We start from the raw sequence: 16884 nt of genomic DNA, 5'->3' as shown, positions 1-16884 counted from the left end.
ACCACAATAAACAGAACATGCTGGAGGGATAGATTCCTGTCCCAGAGAATTCCCATTCTCTGGAACAAACTACCTATCTATATCAAACTAAGCTCCTCATTAGCACTCTTCAAGAATAATCTTGGTGATTGGATGGGAGATAGGAAATTCACCCCGGAGATCACTTCTGTGGCTCTGCTTGACAGGGCACAGGAAAATAATTTTCTTGGGTGGCAAAAGCCAGGGTACCATTTGGCTAGGCTTATATAGGCCCTAGGGCCAATAGTCTAGTACCTACCAATGAACCCCCACCTACCAAAAGATGCACATTCCTCACTAAGATGTCAGTAGGCTTATGCTACTTTTAAACTGTAATGTTTCTGTCACAGCCAAGGGTGTACTCTCTAGTTTTCATTTACTGTATTCTTGTAAAGGTTAGAGTTTGCAAAATAATAATGGTAGTCATTTACACGTTATAACCACACATCTATTCATACATTTCAGCTTTCAAAATCAGAGCCAAGACCATCAATATTGTAGTACAGGGTCCAAAATCACAGCACTTACAACATACCTCCCAATTTCTCAGAGCAAGAAATCTGGACAAAGCCAAACATAATGGTGGGAGAAAGGCCCAAAATAGGGACAGATTTTAAATATTGCTCCTGTAAACTTAAGATAGTTGGTAGAATAGCAGGTTTTGGATTATTATGTATTTTCTGAGGGATGTGACGTCTGAAATTCAAATGTCTGCCATTATTTATTATTATTTAGTGACTTCAGTCTTCATGTTGGTATCCCGCAATTCCGTTGGAGTGGGTGGGGTTGCATGATTATGTATGCACATTTTATGTTAATCAGTGTCACAGTTTTTGGCCAGTTGTACCATTCATTTCATGGGCCTCTGTCCAGATTTTTGATGTTTCCACATTGAGAGGTATGATCACCACATTCACTTTCACGTTCAAACCTGTCCCCACATACTATATAATACTACTGTTAAACTCAGGCCTTGCTCTACTTCAGCTGATGACCTTTCAAGGGAATACTTTAAAATACAAACCGATAGCATTGCCTTTCCTGTCTCATTTGTTATAAATAGGTCAGTCCAGGAATCCCACGTTCCCTCTGTCTGGAAAGAGTCACACATTATCCTTCTGCACAAAGGAAGAAATTCAACAGGCATTGCTAACTTTAGTACTGAGAAAATGTATAAAAAATTTAGGCCACCGTTTTGAGGCAAAAAATAAACTCTTTATAACACAACCACAATTACAAAGATGAGCGCTTTTGTCTGGAAACCAGACTTCATTAGATAAAAGGCGCCCCTGCTACTCATCACTTAAATACCATTTTTCCTAGTACATTTCAATTGATATTTAAAGAAGGCCACGAGGAAGGGGAAAATAGCAGTAGTGGATGACACAGAAGGTATTCTTAGTGAATACAAAGGTTTCAGAATTTTTAATTATACATCTATTGTATTGATTAAGGAACATTTTGTCTTATTTTCAAAGGGTTTTAAGTTTGTTAAATCAAATTATGGGGATATAGCAGATCTTTTAATAGATTTCAAATTATACCTTAGAAAGTTGAATTTGAATATTATGTTCAGTAACAACAACAATAATGATAACAATATAAACAACAAAAATAATAATAATAAAAAAGTACTTGGTTTGCAGTTTTATATTTTTACTTCGATTGCTAACTTTAGACCTATAATAATCTTATACCCCCTCTCCACGATACTTGAAAAATGTATTCAGAAACAATACCTAAACTGTCTCCTGCAGTGAGAACTCCTATCTCACACACAGCAAGGCTTCTGATCTTCCCATAGTGCTAACACTGCACTTCTAATGTATATAGTTACTTAGTCACTGTCAATAAAGCTAGAGATAACTGCAAACTAATCTCCTCCGTATTTCTAGACTTGTCTAAAGCCTCCTATACAGTTTGTCACAGCAAACTTCTACTTCAAAGATCCTCGTTAGGTCTCTCTCAGCCTACCCTTCTATGGTTAAAAAACTACCTATCCGATAGGTATCAGTCAGTAAAAATGGCACTCTCCCCTCTCTCTATACCTCATAGTCTCCACTGATGCACCACAAGGCTGTGTTCTTGGTTCCCTCCTCTTTAACATTCTCACCAACACCCTTCACCTATCCACACTATAGGCCTCCCTAATACAGTATGCAGATGACTCCACACTCATTTGCACATCTGTCGGTGGCACACCTCAAAAAAATACTCAGGAAACTTTAACAGCAACTGAAATATGACTTTGTAACTCAAAAGTCATGCTTAACCATAAAAAAAATATATATATATTATTTTCCCCTAATTCCTCTCCTATAAAAAACAAAATTTAAATTTAAAGTCTCCTGTCTTGATAATACAGCCATTGAAGTAACTTCTCATAGCAAATTATTAGGGTTGATAGTGGATGGTAATTTTAAATTCGACCTTCATATACAAAATCGCATAAGAAAAACTCAACAAAAACTAGAGAAATCTTGATGAGTGGACAGGTAATACGAAGTTCACTCCGGGGATCAATTCAGTGGCTTTGCTTGACTGGGGCACTGGGAACTAACTTTGGGCAGCATGTTGCCAGGGAATCTTATTGGGCTAGGCTTATATAGGCTCCAGGGCTGTTAGCCTAGTACACACCTATGAACATATAGAGCCAAAAACTTCCTCACTGATGCAACAAAAGCTACACATGCCTCTACTTATCTCCCCCCACACTTCTTTTATAGTGCTGCCATCCTTACTAACCTTCAAGCATCACAAAAATCAAAACTTGAACAATGCTATAACAAAGTTGCTAAATTTGTAGCAGATACTCCTTTAAGAACCCACTAGTGTATGGCACTAAAACCCCTAAATTGTGTATATCATCTCAGATATCCACATTTTCTTACCATTTATAAGATTTTTCAGAATACATCTGCTTGCCTAATACTAAATGATGTTCTAATCTACACAATTATGTTCCCAGTCAGTCTTTACAATCCAATGACCAAAAACTATCCATACCATGTTGCTAAGGCCTGGAACTACTTATTTCAATCCATCAAGTGAATACCATCTCTCCCACCCTTCAAAACCATTCTGAAAGACTTCCTAGCCAAAAGCTGGCTCAGTTTTTGATCGGTACTAGGATGAACTATATTCCTAAATGTGAACAAATATCTTTTCATACCTTACCTCTCCTTACTGTCCTTTTGTCGCTCACTTTCTTCTTTCACTTTCTCTCCTATGGCTTTCTCCCTAAATATCCCATAGGCCTGCTTTTCTCTCACTTCATATTGCAGTTCCTGTTTGTATTATGCTAAGTTACCTTTATGTTTTCTATAAATTGGCATATAACTTGCATTTGTTCTCAACAAATGTTTTCATATTATGTTTAACTTTGTATAAGTATTTAAACTGTGGTTGTTTTTTTTTTTTTTTTGTATTATTTTTTAAAGAACATAAAATTATTGTTCTTAAAATGATTTATAATACTTTGGAGCTTTTCTCCCCAGGCCTTCACTGAAAATGGAATCCTACTCGGTCAAATTTTCCCAGTAATCAAATGTCAGTAAATAATAAATAAATAAGTAAAACCTTGCTGCAAAGTACTTACATCCGTGATCTGTGCTAGATGTCACAACAAGTTCAACCTCATCTCTGTTGTGGGGGACTGTCCCAAGGGTGCTCTCAAAAAGAAATGAGCACCCAGGATTCCTTTACGCTTCCCCCCTTTGCACTTATTCTGAAATTCATTTAGAAAGCCAAGAAGAGCAAGTCAGATAGTAGTTGTCTTACTTCCCATTCTGGCCCTTGACAAGTGTTTCCCTTTGCTATGGCAAGAGGTGTAGCTAGCGTTTCTGGTGTGTGGTGCTGTCCCCTGATCTGGCTGCACCTCGCCTTTATGTTAAGGAGCAAAAGAAAAAGGTCCTTTCCCTGATCTTGCATTCTTCATCTAAGGCAGGCCAATGGTGGATGTGGACTTTCCCACAGCAAGCTCTAAAAGGGAGTAGTGTTAAGGAGGCACTGCACCCCCCCCCCCCCGACAGAAGTTTTGGAAAATACAGTTTGCTGTCATTAATTTATGATGCACCTCATTTTAAAATATATGCAGGTGGCTTGGAAATCCTGTTATCAAAACATGTTTAGTGAGAGTTGGGGTAGTATAGTAAAGTTATACCTAAGTGTGTCTATATGGTGAATGCACAGAGGGCATTGTGTACACGAGCAGCTCTGTAGTAAGATTCAATGTTATACATCTGACTTGTTAATCAAAAGTAACAGTGTCATTTTAATGAAAACTAGTGTATAAAAGGCCCACTACCTGTACCCTTTTGGCTTATCCATTCCATAGCAGCAAGAGGCAGATGGTAGGGAGCAGGTAACCTTTAAGATCCTGTTCATTGGCCTATCCATGTTCTATGATGGGCATCACTCTCCTCTTTGGCGGCTTTCTAAGCTCCATTGCATGCTGCACTATGGGGAGTGTGTCTAAACATGCTGAATCCCCTGGCTTGTGAATGGACATCATGGCAGCATGGACTGCATAGTCCAGTGCTCTAGTTGTGTAACAGTGCTTATCCCACTAGGTGTCACCAAAGTGGCAAGCCAGAACTGTCTCCTCCACCCCCTTCTTTGCCAACTCTGTCAGGTGCCTGAACCACTAATCAAACTTGAATTACCTGAGCTGTAGTCAGGGCTTTATCTCTGTACACTACCAGAGTGATGTTTTTTCACTTTTAGGTTTTTAACTGTTTCACATCATTATAAATTACATGACATAATCTAGTTTTGCTTAATATATCAGTATTCTGAACTTCTGTCATGTATTTTAGATTACTTTGATATAACTTTGAAGATATAATTTTGAAATTTATTCATATCTTGAAAAATAATTTTTTTTAATTAATATTGTTAAATATATTTGATTCAGTGTAACGTAATGGGGAGGTCTGTATGGTGCTGTACTTCAGATATGAGGCAGCGCAACTATGATAAACAATGGATACTTTTAATTTTGTTGTCTACACAATTGTTTGTTAATTATTAAAATAAAACCTACGTTGTGCTAAAATAATCACATTAAAGCAGCATGATGTGCCATAGGCTTTAATAAATACATGAGTGTTGTACTTAAATGTCTTCAAGTGTGAACCAGTCTAAAATATCTTCATTATTTCTTCCCCAGATTAATGTCTAAAACTGCACGTTATGAAAAGTATATCGCTGGTGATATATTGTTTTGGTAAGTACCAGGAAAACTATGTTTTTTTTAAACCTGCTGTAGCACACTTACTTAGTTGGCATTACAGAGGTTGGTGTCTGAAACTTCATGTTATGAAGGCTGCACTACCAGCAAAGCCTTTTTTCCTGTACACACCAGGAAAACCTTTTTATTTTTTATTAATTTTAAGCTCCAAATTGCAGTTTTGAAATTATTTTGTGTATTATGTGTGCCACTTGTGACTGTTTTTATTGTGGATTTTTCGTCTGTGCCTGCCAACCATCAAACCACTAAGGTGTTGTCATCCAGGTAGCTGTTAAGATACTATGTGTTCTTCCTGGTATCCCTCAAATGAGAGCATTTTATTTTTTTTATTTAATGAAACTAATCTCCCCCCACCTTACCCCCACCCTAACTGGGGACATGAGCGCACTCATCATTGTGAAGGCTGCCTGTACTGCCACAATCACACACGCATGCTCCCCCATTCAATAACAGGGGCTTCAGCTTGGGCAGCCATGCCTACATCCTCACAGCTTGACCCCCTACTGTCTGACAAGCATCCACTTTACAGTGGTGCCTTTCAGTGAAGCCATGGCACAAGCCAGGCAAAAAATAGTGTCCCTACCCTTCAGAATGGGCACATCCATCCTTCCTGGCTGTGTTGTCAAGCACCCAAACCACTAGTTGAGCTCTGGCAGCCTAGGCTGAAATCAGGGCTTTGGTGACTGGGATTTGACTGGTGTTCTGAATGTCAGAGAGCCATTTGGAGGGGTGGGATATAGTGGCTGATGGCTGTTTCTCCCATCTTTACCATCACAACATTGGCCACTAGAGTAAGACATTAGTAGGTAACTGCTTGACTGTAATGGGGTGAATCATGACCTGACAGTGCAGTAGGTTGAATGCACTCAGAAGTGTATTTACTGCCTGCCTGGTCGATAGAACTACAATACAGGAAGATGACAGGTGCTTCTTGGCTACTGGACACCACCTTTATCCTATCACAGGATCAGTCCCTGATGTAAGATGGCAAATGGGGACTGTGGTTATTTCCATGGTGGCAAGAGCAGAGGTAAGAGATGGGGAAATCCACTGTGCTGTTTGAAACTATATTTTGTGACATGTTACAGATCACAGTTCCTTGTTAAGTAAAATCTGGTAATTTAACTCATGCACCATGTCTTAATGGTAAATTAGATCATGGCTGATGAAAATACGTAATATGTGTAAGACAGCTGTCTAGTCAACAAAATTAAGGTTGGTTGTTATTCTTATTAATATATTGTGTTTTTCAGATAAGTATACTGGACAAAAAAATTGAATATTAAAGGAAATATTAAAAGAATCTATTCAATTCCATTCATCCCTCTGTCTATGTATCAGTTTGCCTAGCCAGCTTTTTCCTGAAGCAGTTATACTGCTGAGTGTTACAGTAGAAACAAGCCCTGCAAAGAAACCAGGCTTCCCTGTCCCCAGAAAAACAAGTCATTGTTCATCTTGCACAATCTTTAGACATTCCCTGAAAAGACAGAATATATAATCTCATCAGTAAATTGAAGGCAACATTGAAACATATCCAGGCATTTCTTTGACCTTCTTCCCAGTGGGGCATACCCATTTCACCTCTTGCAGGTGGTGCCCAGGTACATCCTTATCAGTTGCCCAGATCACTTTCATCTGACTGCTTTCAACCCAGAGGAGCAGCAGTTCTTAGGTTCATTCTCACTACTCCAATAGGCTTTACGCAATATGGGTTGTTTCCTGATTAAGAAATAACTGGACAGCTTCAAAAAGCTGTGCCCCCCCAACTCCTTCACTCTGACTGCTGATCGGCTAATTCCAAGGAGGGGGGAAAAAGTCAGAGTGAAGCCTTCCTCAGTAGTTTTGCCATCTTTTGAAAAAGCATCTCTTGGGTTTCACTGGAGAAGCAATCAGCTAAGAGTTTTATTTCAGCCAGTCAAGTCCCTGTTGGGGAACCACTCCACTCAGAATTTATTGCCCTTTTAAGAAAAGTAATATACATTTTATTTTTTGAGGTATCTCGGGCTAAAGCATTTCGTTTTTCTTATTTCACCTGCACGTCATGCTGGCAACAGGTTGGTCCTTAATAACAGCCCTTCACCTGGTGACCAAGAAGATAACATGCTGGACCTTGTAGGTAAGAAAATGTAAACTTCCACTTTAGCCTTCAGAATTCTGAATTACTCAACATATATATGGAAATTTGTGCTTTGTCATATGGACAGTCTGAGAGAATTGTCTTCTTCTCTTCCTACAGAAAATAGATGTCCTTCCATATCACTGTGGCAGTATTCTTAACATCTGGAATTCCCTGCCTAGGGCAGCCTGACATCCAGCTAGTATACCAAAGCCTTAGGTTGCTTTAAGGTACATTGTACATCACATGTCTGCTCCTCACATAGCATAGGGCATAAAGGTGAAATTCGGATGTACCATCCTCAGAACATCTTTGCCTCCAGTCCGAACGCCATCTCTTGATTGTTGGTCTGAATACCTATGTTCTGTTGCTGGCTTCCCAGCTGTTGTAGATGTGTCCCATTGGGGTTTCTTTTTTTCTTGTTTCTCTACTGCTATTATTGAATGCCATCCTGGGTCAGAGCCTTCCAAGTTTTACAAGGCAGGTATCCCTTTAAAGAAAAAAACAAAAAACTAAACATGTTTCTCCTGCCTCTAGGGATCCACAGAGTGAATGGCAGGCCATTACTTAGAGTCTGTTTAATGCTTTGATGGCATTTAAACCTCTTTGGGGGGGGGGGTTCTGTTCCAGTTCCCCCTTGGTCCTCTACTCCACTTAAAAGACCCAGGGAACAGGATTCCTCTGAGGAGGAGTTTGATTCTGATGAAAAATCCCTTGCTTACTCTTCTCAGATTCCATCTCCTTTGGACTATGGGCAGAGGAACAAGAATCTACCAGTCTTGATACACCCTTTGAATCAATTTCTTTTGGGGACACACTCTCCAGGATGATGGAGCTTTTTTAAATGGGATTGTGCTTAGGTCTCTGAGATCCATAAGAAGTAGTTTGAGTTGCTGTAGATGGAATCTCCCAAACTTTCTGCTGTTCCTCCTGTTTTGGCTGCTTTGTTGGATGCATTTTTCAATGCCTCTAAAGCTCCTGATTCTCAGCCCCCTGCTGCAGTGGATACAACAAACTCAGCTAAATCTAGGTCTCTCCTTCTCTCTTCAGACCCCAAACCAGTCTTTTACCATAGACTCATCAGATTTTGCTTGAGGAGCAGTTTCCATGGGTTAAAAGGGCAAGACCTGTGGAGTCCTTCAGACAGACCAAAGCACATCAACTTGAAGGAGATGTTGGCAGTGACCCATGCCTTCAAGTGTCATCATCACATATGGTTGCCAGGACCTCTTCAAATAATTATGGGCAATACCACAGTCATGTGGTACAAAAAGAAGCAAGGAGGTACACGGTTGTACACTGTTGTGCAGGCTGGTATTGATGGTTTGGGAGTTAGCTTTTCAGCATTCATTGGTCCTCTAAGCATCTTACTTTTCTTCAAAGTAAAAACATAGTGACAGACAAGCAATGATGGGGTCTTAAAGTAACTTTTCCAGTTATAGGGAGCACCTCAGATAGATTTGTTTGTCTCCTTTCAAAACAGACAACTAAACAAATTTTGTTCCAAGACTCTTGCCAGCAGACCTAGAAAATAGTTGCATTTTCCTTTATGCATTTCCACTCTTTCCATTAATATCTAGGTTAAGTTTGAAGATTCAGAAGGAACCCCTAAAATCACTGTGGTGACCCCCCTTTGGAACAGGCAGCTTTGGTTCTTTGTTGTTATGGAACTGACCAAGGGCAATTATCACAAGCTTCCTCATAGACAGTGTCTACTCACACAAGATAGGGGGAATTTTATACACCCCAGAATATATCAACTTTAACTAACTGCCTGGATGATTCAGTTTTAATACCCTTTAGGCACTTATTTCATGAGGATGTACAAGAGGTGTACTAAAGGAGGAAAGAAGGCCTACTACTAAAAAATCCTATGTTGGTTAGTGGAAGTAGTTTTATACTTGGTGACTAACCAATAATCAGGAGCCTTTCAGAGATTTTTTATCACTTGTGCTCAAATATTTCCACGTTACTTTCCTCTGGCCTCTCTTATTCCTCTGTAAAGGTTCATCTTGTGACCATTTCAACATGTCTGCCCATGGATCTTCCTCTTTCTTTCCTATTTTTTGTAAAACAGTTTCTGAAAGCAGTTTTATGAAACCAGATTGGGTTGGATCTATTGTTTGAACATTTTCTTGTCCTTATTAATCATTTCCATAATAATTCTCTTCATGGCTTTGCATGAGATTAGTCATATTTAATGGGTCTGTAGTGTCTAGGATCCAGTGATGGGCTGCCTTTGTGCAGAGGAATGACCACTGCAGTTCTCCATTCGCATGGCAGAAAGCCTGTCTGGAAGCGATGGTCAAACAGCGACTCCAGTGGTCACAATAGGTCATGTTTTAGGTTATTTAGGAGGCATCCTGGGATATTATCAGGGCCCATCAATGCAGTGTTTTTGAACTTAGAGAGCACATCTTTAACCTGCTCCTCAATGATAGTTGGGGAGGTTATGTTTGATGGTATTTCCTGGGGGAGAGGGAGGTAAAGTTGGAGCTGAATGCCTTAGCTAGCAGATTTACTATATCTTCTGGCTTTGTGTAGGTGGCTCCAATTGCAGTCCATTTTTCACACTGTTGTGCCCTGCCTTTGAGGTTTCAGACATAGTTGAAGAGAGTCTTGATGTTGCCCTGTGCCTGAGAGTGTTTATCATCATTAACTCAAATCACAGGCAGTCGAGTCCACCTCTGCGAGTCCCACATTGCAAACGCTGGAATGCTGAACACTAACATTACCGACTGTCCAACCTTGCCCCCTTCTGAACGCATGGTAACACTTATTCTTGGGTTCAGAGCAGTAGGGAATTTCAAGGTTTGTTGTATTTGTGTTGGGTATACTGAAATTTGGCATTCCGACTTTCACTGAATGATGTCGACCATATGAAGACTCGACTGCATGTGAGTCAAGTTAATGTTAGTAAACTGCCTGGAAGCTATTTTGTAAGCCAAAGTTGAGGTAATTTGCCCATTAGATGTTTGTTTGGATTGATGAGAGCTGTTTGTAAGTCCAGGAATCTGTGGGCTTGTAAGTTTGAAGTCATGTAAGTATCCCTGTTTATAGTGGGGTAGTTGAAGTCACTCATGAATAAATTATTAGGTTGAATGATGTTATCCCCATGTATGAGCTATGGATTTTGTGGGTCATAAAGGGTGACCTATATATTGCAAGGGTATGATATGAGACTGTGCCCTATGGAGGTTTGGACATAGAAAAGCTGTTCGACTGGTCTTAAGGCGAGTTTATTGTTGATATAGACTGAAGTACCTCCAGCTTCGATCTCTGCTAGTGCATTAGCTGGCCTGAATGTGTGGAAGGCACGCCTGAATGTGTGGAAGGCATCGTAGCCCTGCACTGCTGGGGTGCTGTCTGCAGCTTTTAAACCATGTCTCAGTAACTGCACAGATGTCCACATTTTCCAGGGTGAGGAGAGCCTAGATGAAGTGTAGGTTTTTATTTAGGCTCATGGCATTGAGCAGTAACACCTTTAGATTCCCTTGGGTTGGTTTTGCTATGTTGGAAGATTTGTCAGTTTGGCATTACCTAAAAAAGGCAATATAGTGGAGGACAATGTTTTAGCCAGTATTCAAAAACTTAGAGGGAACAGGTGCAGATCTTCAATGACAAAGCAAAGTGGTCTGTTGACCATATCCTCCCATGCTGACCTATATTGTAACCCCTTGGAATGACACCAGAAAATAAGCCAATTATTGAAGTCAGTCACCTTTTGCTCATGTTGTGGCATCATCCTTTGTGAAAGTAGAATGATTTTCAATGCTAGGCACATACCAGCCTGGGACACATAGTCTGAGAGCTGCAGAATGTCTCTTTTAATATAGTCCAGGGAGATACGTCTTACGTCATTTACACCCACATGGACTATGACTGAGTTGTACTGGTACTTGTGGTCTATTGACTTGAGTGCATGGATGATTTGACAGATCCTGGCCCCTGCCAGACGGTTGCCCGCAATTTTCTTATTCAGCCTGGTGAGCGGGACATCTGTATGTTTCACAGTGGAGTCTCCTATGACTAATATACTCTGCAGTGTGTTGGCTTGCCTTATGAGCTTTGTAGTTGAGGTCAAAAAGCCTGCGGCTGTATTTGTCATGTTGAGTATTGTTTTGATGGAGTGTTTTGGGGTTTCTAAGGATTCCTTTTGTAGAACAAATGTGTAGGGGGTCTTTGGGGTTTTGGAAGGTTGGTTTTAAGCGGTTCTGCATATGTTGTTTTATGTGTTGGGTCAGTACTGTATGAGGTGGGTGTAATGCTTACGTTACTGACAACCTAAGTGATACTTTGAGTGCTTTTGAGTGAGAGTCTTGCCTCTGTTGACATTGTGTAATTACATCTCTCACATACCACATCTGTTTTTATAAGGATTAGTTGGTTGTCAGTGAACATGAGACAATTCCTACATTATCTTAGGATGCCCATGTCTATCAAGCTAGCGACAGAGAAATTGAGTAAGTCCCTATTCATGGTGTAAGGTGTTTTTAGGTGATCTACAAAGGGTTAGAACAGCAGGGGCTTACAGCAAGCTAACCTGGGCATTATGAGAATAGAAACTACAGCTAGGCTATGTATGACTGAATTCATGTGGCAGTGCTCCTCAGCATGCAAACAAGTTGATCTTTGTGCAACTGAGTACTAGGTAAAGTTACAGGTGAAATATAGGGAAAATGTAGATGTGAAATTGTCCTATCTCGTCTTCATTCTTAACTGGTTGGGGTTCGGAACCGATGCTCGGTTCTGACTCGGCCTTATACAAAAGCTTGAGGTCTTCCACTAGCTCGTGGCTGAAACCCCCTATCCCATCATGCTCTAGGAAAGCTCCCCAGATCTCATTTGCCGTTATACAAGACTGGGTGCTTCCATATTGGCTCTTTGGCTCTGGCTAAGTGGAAATTTCCTTATTCATATTTTGAATAACTGTCTTTACTTTTTGACATAGATATATAGCTAGTGTTTGTTAAAGTAGTTTTAGAGTGTTCGCTTCTACTGTTTTTGCTGTTGGCTGTTGTTTTTCTTCTCAAGGACTTTTTTCCCATAACCCTATCCCGGCTTAAAATTTAATTCCCTTTAGCCCATTTTTATTTAGGTCTTCCTTTCTCTTACTATTTAGGCTCATTTCAGTTAGAGAGCCGTTTTCACCTTAAGTTTTTTCCCCCTTGGTGTTCCTTGTTAAATTACCAGGCTAGCTCATTTAAGTTAGAGGGCTGCCTTGGCCCGTTTAATCTAGAGGGCCATTTTTTCTGTTTATACTTGATATTCTGTTGTTGTTTCCTATAAAAAAAATTGTTGTACTCTATATATATATATATATATATATATATATATATATATATATATATATATATATATATATATATAGAGATATATATATATATATATATATATATATATATATAGATATCTTGTGATAGTTGGTTCGTTTTTTTCTGTTGCTGTTTTTCTCTATGATGTCTACTAAACAATCTAAGGATAGTAAACCTTCAGGGTTTAAAAAATGTACCAAGTGCAGCCAAAAAATGTCTGTTACTGATGGGCTTACCGTTTGCATGTACTGTCTCAGAGCGGTACGCCTTCAGGAGTCTTGTGCCATATAGCACTCCTTCAGTCACAGGGTACTACTAGAGAGGAAGAATAAATTGATTTTGAAAGGCTGAGTGGACAGGTGATCTGCTGTGGCGACCCCTAACCGGGAAAAGCCGAAAGAAGATTGAAGACCTCTTTTTCAGAAGCTATAGAAGAAGGTCAGGGTCCTTCAAGGTCAGCCTATACCCCCCTCTTCTAAATCAGACAAATTGGAGAAAAGATCATCTTCCTCAGAGGCTCAGTCAGAGCTATCAAAAAATTGCAAAACGTGTCATCTTTGGATCCAAAGACTGTTGGGCCTGAGAAGTCTTCTACCCCGGCTCCTTCAGTTTCGCAGCCATTGGGATTTTCTGTACGGAGATGGTCCCCCGAATTGGAACCGGTATCTCCGACCTTAAGCTCTTCCTTATTACATAGTTCAGAATCTCCTGCCTTCTTCACTCGATCCTCCAGGAGCCTCTCTGATTATGATGTAGATCACGTGGTGCAGAGGCTGTTGAAGACACCGGCGCCTGCCAAATTGTTGTCAGATCCAACCCAGAGGGTATGAATTTGAAACCGTTATTGAATAAGAAAATTGATAAGACAGATGCTCAGATGGGATGTCATCCTTGTCGTAGGTGCAAGGTATGTTCAAATGTTAGGAATGGTTGTAGCATTAATGAGAGAATTTATAGGGCCCCACAGAGCTTTTCTTGCCAATCGAGTGGAGTAGTTTATATTTTAGGATGTGATTGTAAACCTAAAAAATGGTATATTGGACAAACCAAGAGACAAGTTAAAAAACGCATCCTAGAACATATGGGGGACATGAGGCATAGGAGATTAGATGCATCTTAGAACATATGGGGAACATCAGGCATAGGAGATTAGATAGTACAGTAGCATATCATTTTTGCTCAAATCATGCAGGCTGAGATTCATCTTTATTTTTCAGTGTGTTGGCTAAGCCCTTGCATCAACATGGGGAAGCTCATTATAAAAAGCTGTTAGCCTTGGAAACCAGGTTCATCATTAACTTTAATACTTTATTTCCTTTATGTCTTAACCTGGAGGTAAATATTAATATGTGATATTGGTGCTAGAGATGGAAAGTTATTGAGGCATTAATTTGTGTTTTCATAAAAGTTTGTCCAATTTGAACATGCATTTAATGAAGTATTTAAATATAAATGTAGTATGAATTGTTGATTGTAAATGATAGGAATTAAGTTATTATAAATTAAATTTAAAAGTTTTGTATAATAAATGTATAAATATTAGTCAGTAAGAATGTATAATGAATGTAAGGCTGATAAATGGGGCAACAAGCAGTTTTTGTAAAATGGTTCAAAGTCACTTTAAATGAAAGGGGATGTGTAATTAATTTAATTAATTAACATCATGTGATTTAATATGAATAATGTGCTTCTGGTGTAACAAACTATCCCTTGAAGGCTTTTTAGCTGAGGAACCAGGAGATATCAGTAAAGTTGTTTTTTGCACTTTACTTTCTGAGAGTCTTCGTTTTTTTGTGCGTGGTTTCGGATCCAACCAAGGCTATCCTTTCACCATCGATTCCTCCTCCTTGCCATCTCTGACTTTGGAGCCAGAATGTCTAGAACTGATAGTAGTGGAACCGTTGGAGCCGAGACCGATCTCAGAATCTTCGGGTCTGACTACTGCTCTGACATACTCAGTTCCATCTGAACTCGAGGAGTCTAGGAGCTGATGCTCTCCGGTTATGTCCTGGGAGGAGAGTTGGATCGGACAGTTGTTGGATCCGACCTTGCCTCTCACGGCTTCGGTGCAGGTGAGCTCGGCTCCTACATCTGCCTCGGAGCCAACCCCTTTGGTTACTGGGATGCCCTCTGGTTCTTCTGAGCTGGGAGATTCCTCAGATCAGGGGCAGGGGTGTTCTAGGTGATTAGGAAAGTGGAGTCTCCACAGACAGGTCTACTTTCAGGTCTGGGCATTTTTCCCCCTAAGGCACCGGTGTCTGTCTTGGCACCACTGCATCCACAGAGATGCAGAGACCCTAAGCCTCAGGATGCCCTATTGGGTGAACCCCTCTCTTCCGAAACCTATCCAGAATACCTTTCTGAAGATGTCCCTTGGAAGAGACTGTGCAAGAGGAAGCATTTAGACTCCCCAGAGGAGTCCATCACATCCGATACAGACCTTGATGAGTCGGAAGGGTCCTCATGGTCACCCTCTGAAGATGCCTCCTTTGCAGACATCCTGAAAATACTTAGACAGAGAGGCAGCTGGAACCTCATCAACCCTTCTGAGGAGGAGGCTGTGTACCTGAAGGCTTTTGGATCTCGCCATTCCGCCACTTGTGTGTCTCTGCCTTTCGCCAAACTACTGGAACTAGTTTGTCGAAAGGCGTAGGAGTCTCCAGACTTGGTCCCAGTAGATGCTATGGTGGTGGCGATGGCCATCAAAAAGGAGCTTTCAAAGATGTCCTCTTCTGTCCATCTGCCAAACAAGCAGTCTCGTACGATGGACAGATATGGAAAGTGCACATTTTCTTCAGCGACTTTTGCTCTTAGATCACTAGATTATCTCACCCACTTTACCAGACCTCGGAGAGATCTCCTGAAAGAGCTAGGAGATACTTTCCAAGGTAGTTGGAGTATCAGAGAAGGTTTCCTCTCAGCTTTCCACCTTAACTTCAGTGGTCAACTCCTCCATGAGACTCCATTCTTATGCAGCGATTGGAGCAAGTAGGGCAGCAGGTTCAGGAATTTCCCTAAGGAGACATTCCTAGATGCGCTTCTGTGACTTTGTGGAGTGCTTTAAATCTTTTTTTGTTAACGCCCCTTTCGACGGCCCCTCCCTGTTTGGGCTAAAAGCCAAAGACACAGTAACCAAGTGTGAACAAGAAGGGAAAACTCTCTCTGCCATAGGAGTCTGTTTTTTCCTACCTTCTAGACCTTATCCAAAAGGGAGGGGATGTGGTTCTGAAAATCCCAGAGAGCATTCCAGGACACACGTGGTGATTCTTCCCCCAGGGGCAGAAGGGGAAGCAGTAATGGAAGACGCCAGCCATATGACAGAGGAGGTCTGCAAAATCAGGGTGACAGGGAATCTTTCCTTGGTAAGCCCTTCCTAAAAGGAGGCCTGCATGTCAGTCTCTGGAGGCAATTGGGGGTCGCTTATCTTTGTACCCAGAAGCCTGGCTAAAAATAACAAAAAAACAAGTGGGTACAAATCATTGTATCCAGAGGTTACTTCATACCCTTTTCTCTCCCCGTCCCAAACATAAAAAACTTCCTGGACGTTCCACCCAGTCAAAGGGAACAGGCAACTCTAGAAATTCAAAAGTTGCTAGAAACAAAATGTCATCCAGACAGTCCCCGCAGACCAAACAGAATGCGGAACTTACTCAAGGTTCTTTTTAGTTCCAAAGAAAACAGGGGACTGGAGTCCCATCCTGGATCTCAGCAGATTAAACAAGTCAGTAAGAAAGTCAAAGTTCCAGATGGTAACACTGCAGTCAATACTCCCTTTTCTGGGACAAGAAGATTTGGATGTGCTGTATAAGACCTCCAGGATGCATACTACCACATAAAGATGGATAGGCGATCCAGGAGTCATTTGCACTTTCAGCTGGGAGCCAGTCACTACCAGTTTCAAGTCCTGCCCTTTGGTCTCACTACAGCCCCCAGTGTGTTCACCAAGTGGATGGCAGTAGTCACGGCTCACTTGAGACACCTAAGATTCCGAATGTTTCCGTACCTAGATGACTGGCTCCTAACCGCCACCACCGAGCACCTACTATCAAAAGCGAGAGACAACACCTTGCAGTTCTGCTGTCACCCAGGAATCACAATAAATTATGAAAAATCTGCCTTATTGCCATCTCAGCATATCGTTTTTATAGGAGCAGATCTAGATATAACAAAAATGATAGCAAAAC

General features: G+C 40.8%; 1 protein-coding gene across 1 annotated transcript in view; it reads left to right on the top strand.

Annotated features, from left to right (window-relative positions):
- The window catches only part of LOC122799848 (rap guanine nucleotide exchange factor 6-like), a 1033906-nt gene that overhangs the window by 832241 nt on the left and 184781 nt on the right, over positions 1–16884 (top strand). Inside the window, exon 3 of the mRNA XM_044069181.1 lies at positions 5189–5245. Coding sequence (XP_043925116.1) covers positions 5189–5245 — 57 coding nt within the window. The remainder of the gene's footprint in view (positions 1–5188; positions 5246–16884) is intronic.

Source organism: Protopterus annectens, chromosome 4.part0, assembly GCF_019279795.1.
Source record: "Protopterus annectens isolate FY-2018-M chromosome 4.part0, PAN1.0, whole genome shotgun sequence".
NCBI lineage: Eukaryota > Metazoa > Chordata > Ceratodontiformes > Protopteridae > Protopterus > Protopterus annectens.
The sequence above is the reverse complement of the archived record's forward strand: the minus strand, read 5'-3'. Positions and strand labels throughout refer to the sequence as shown.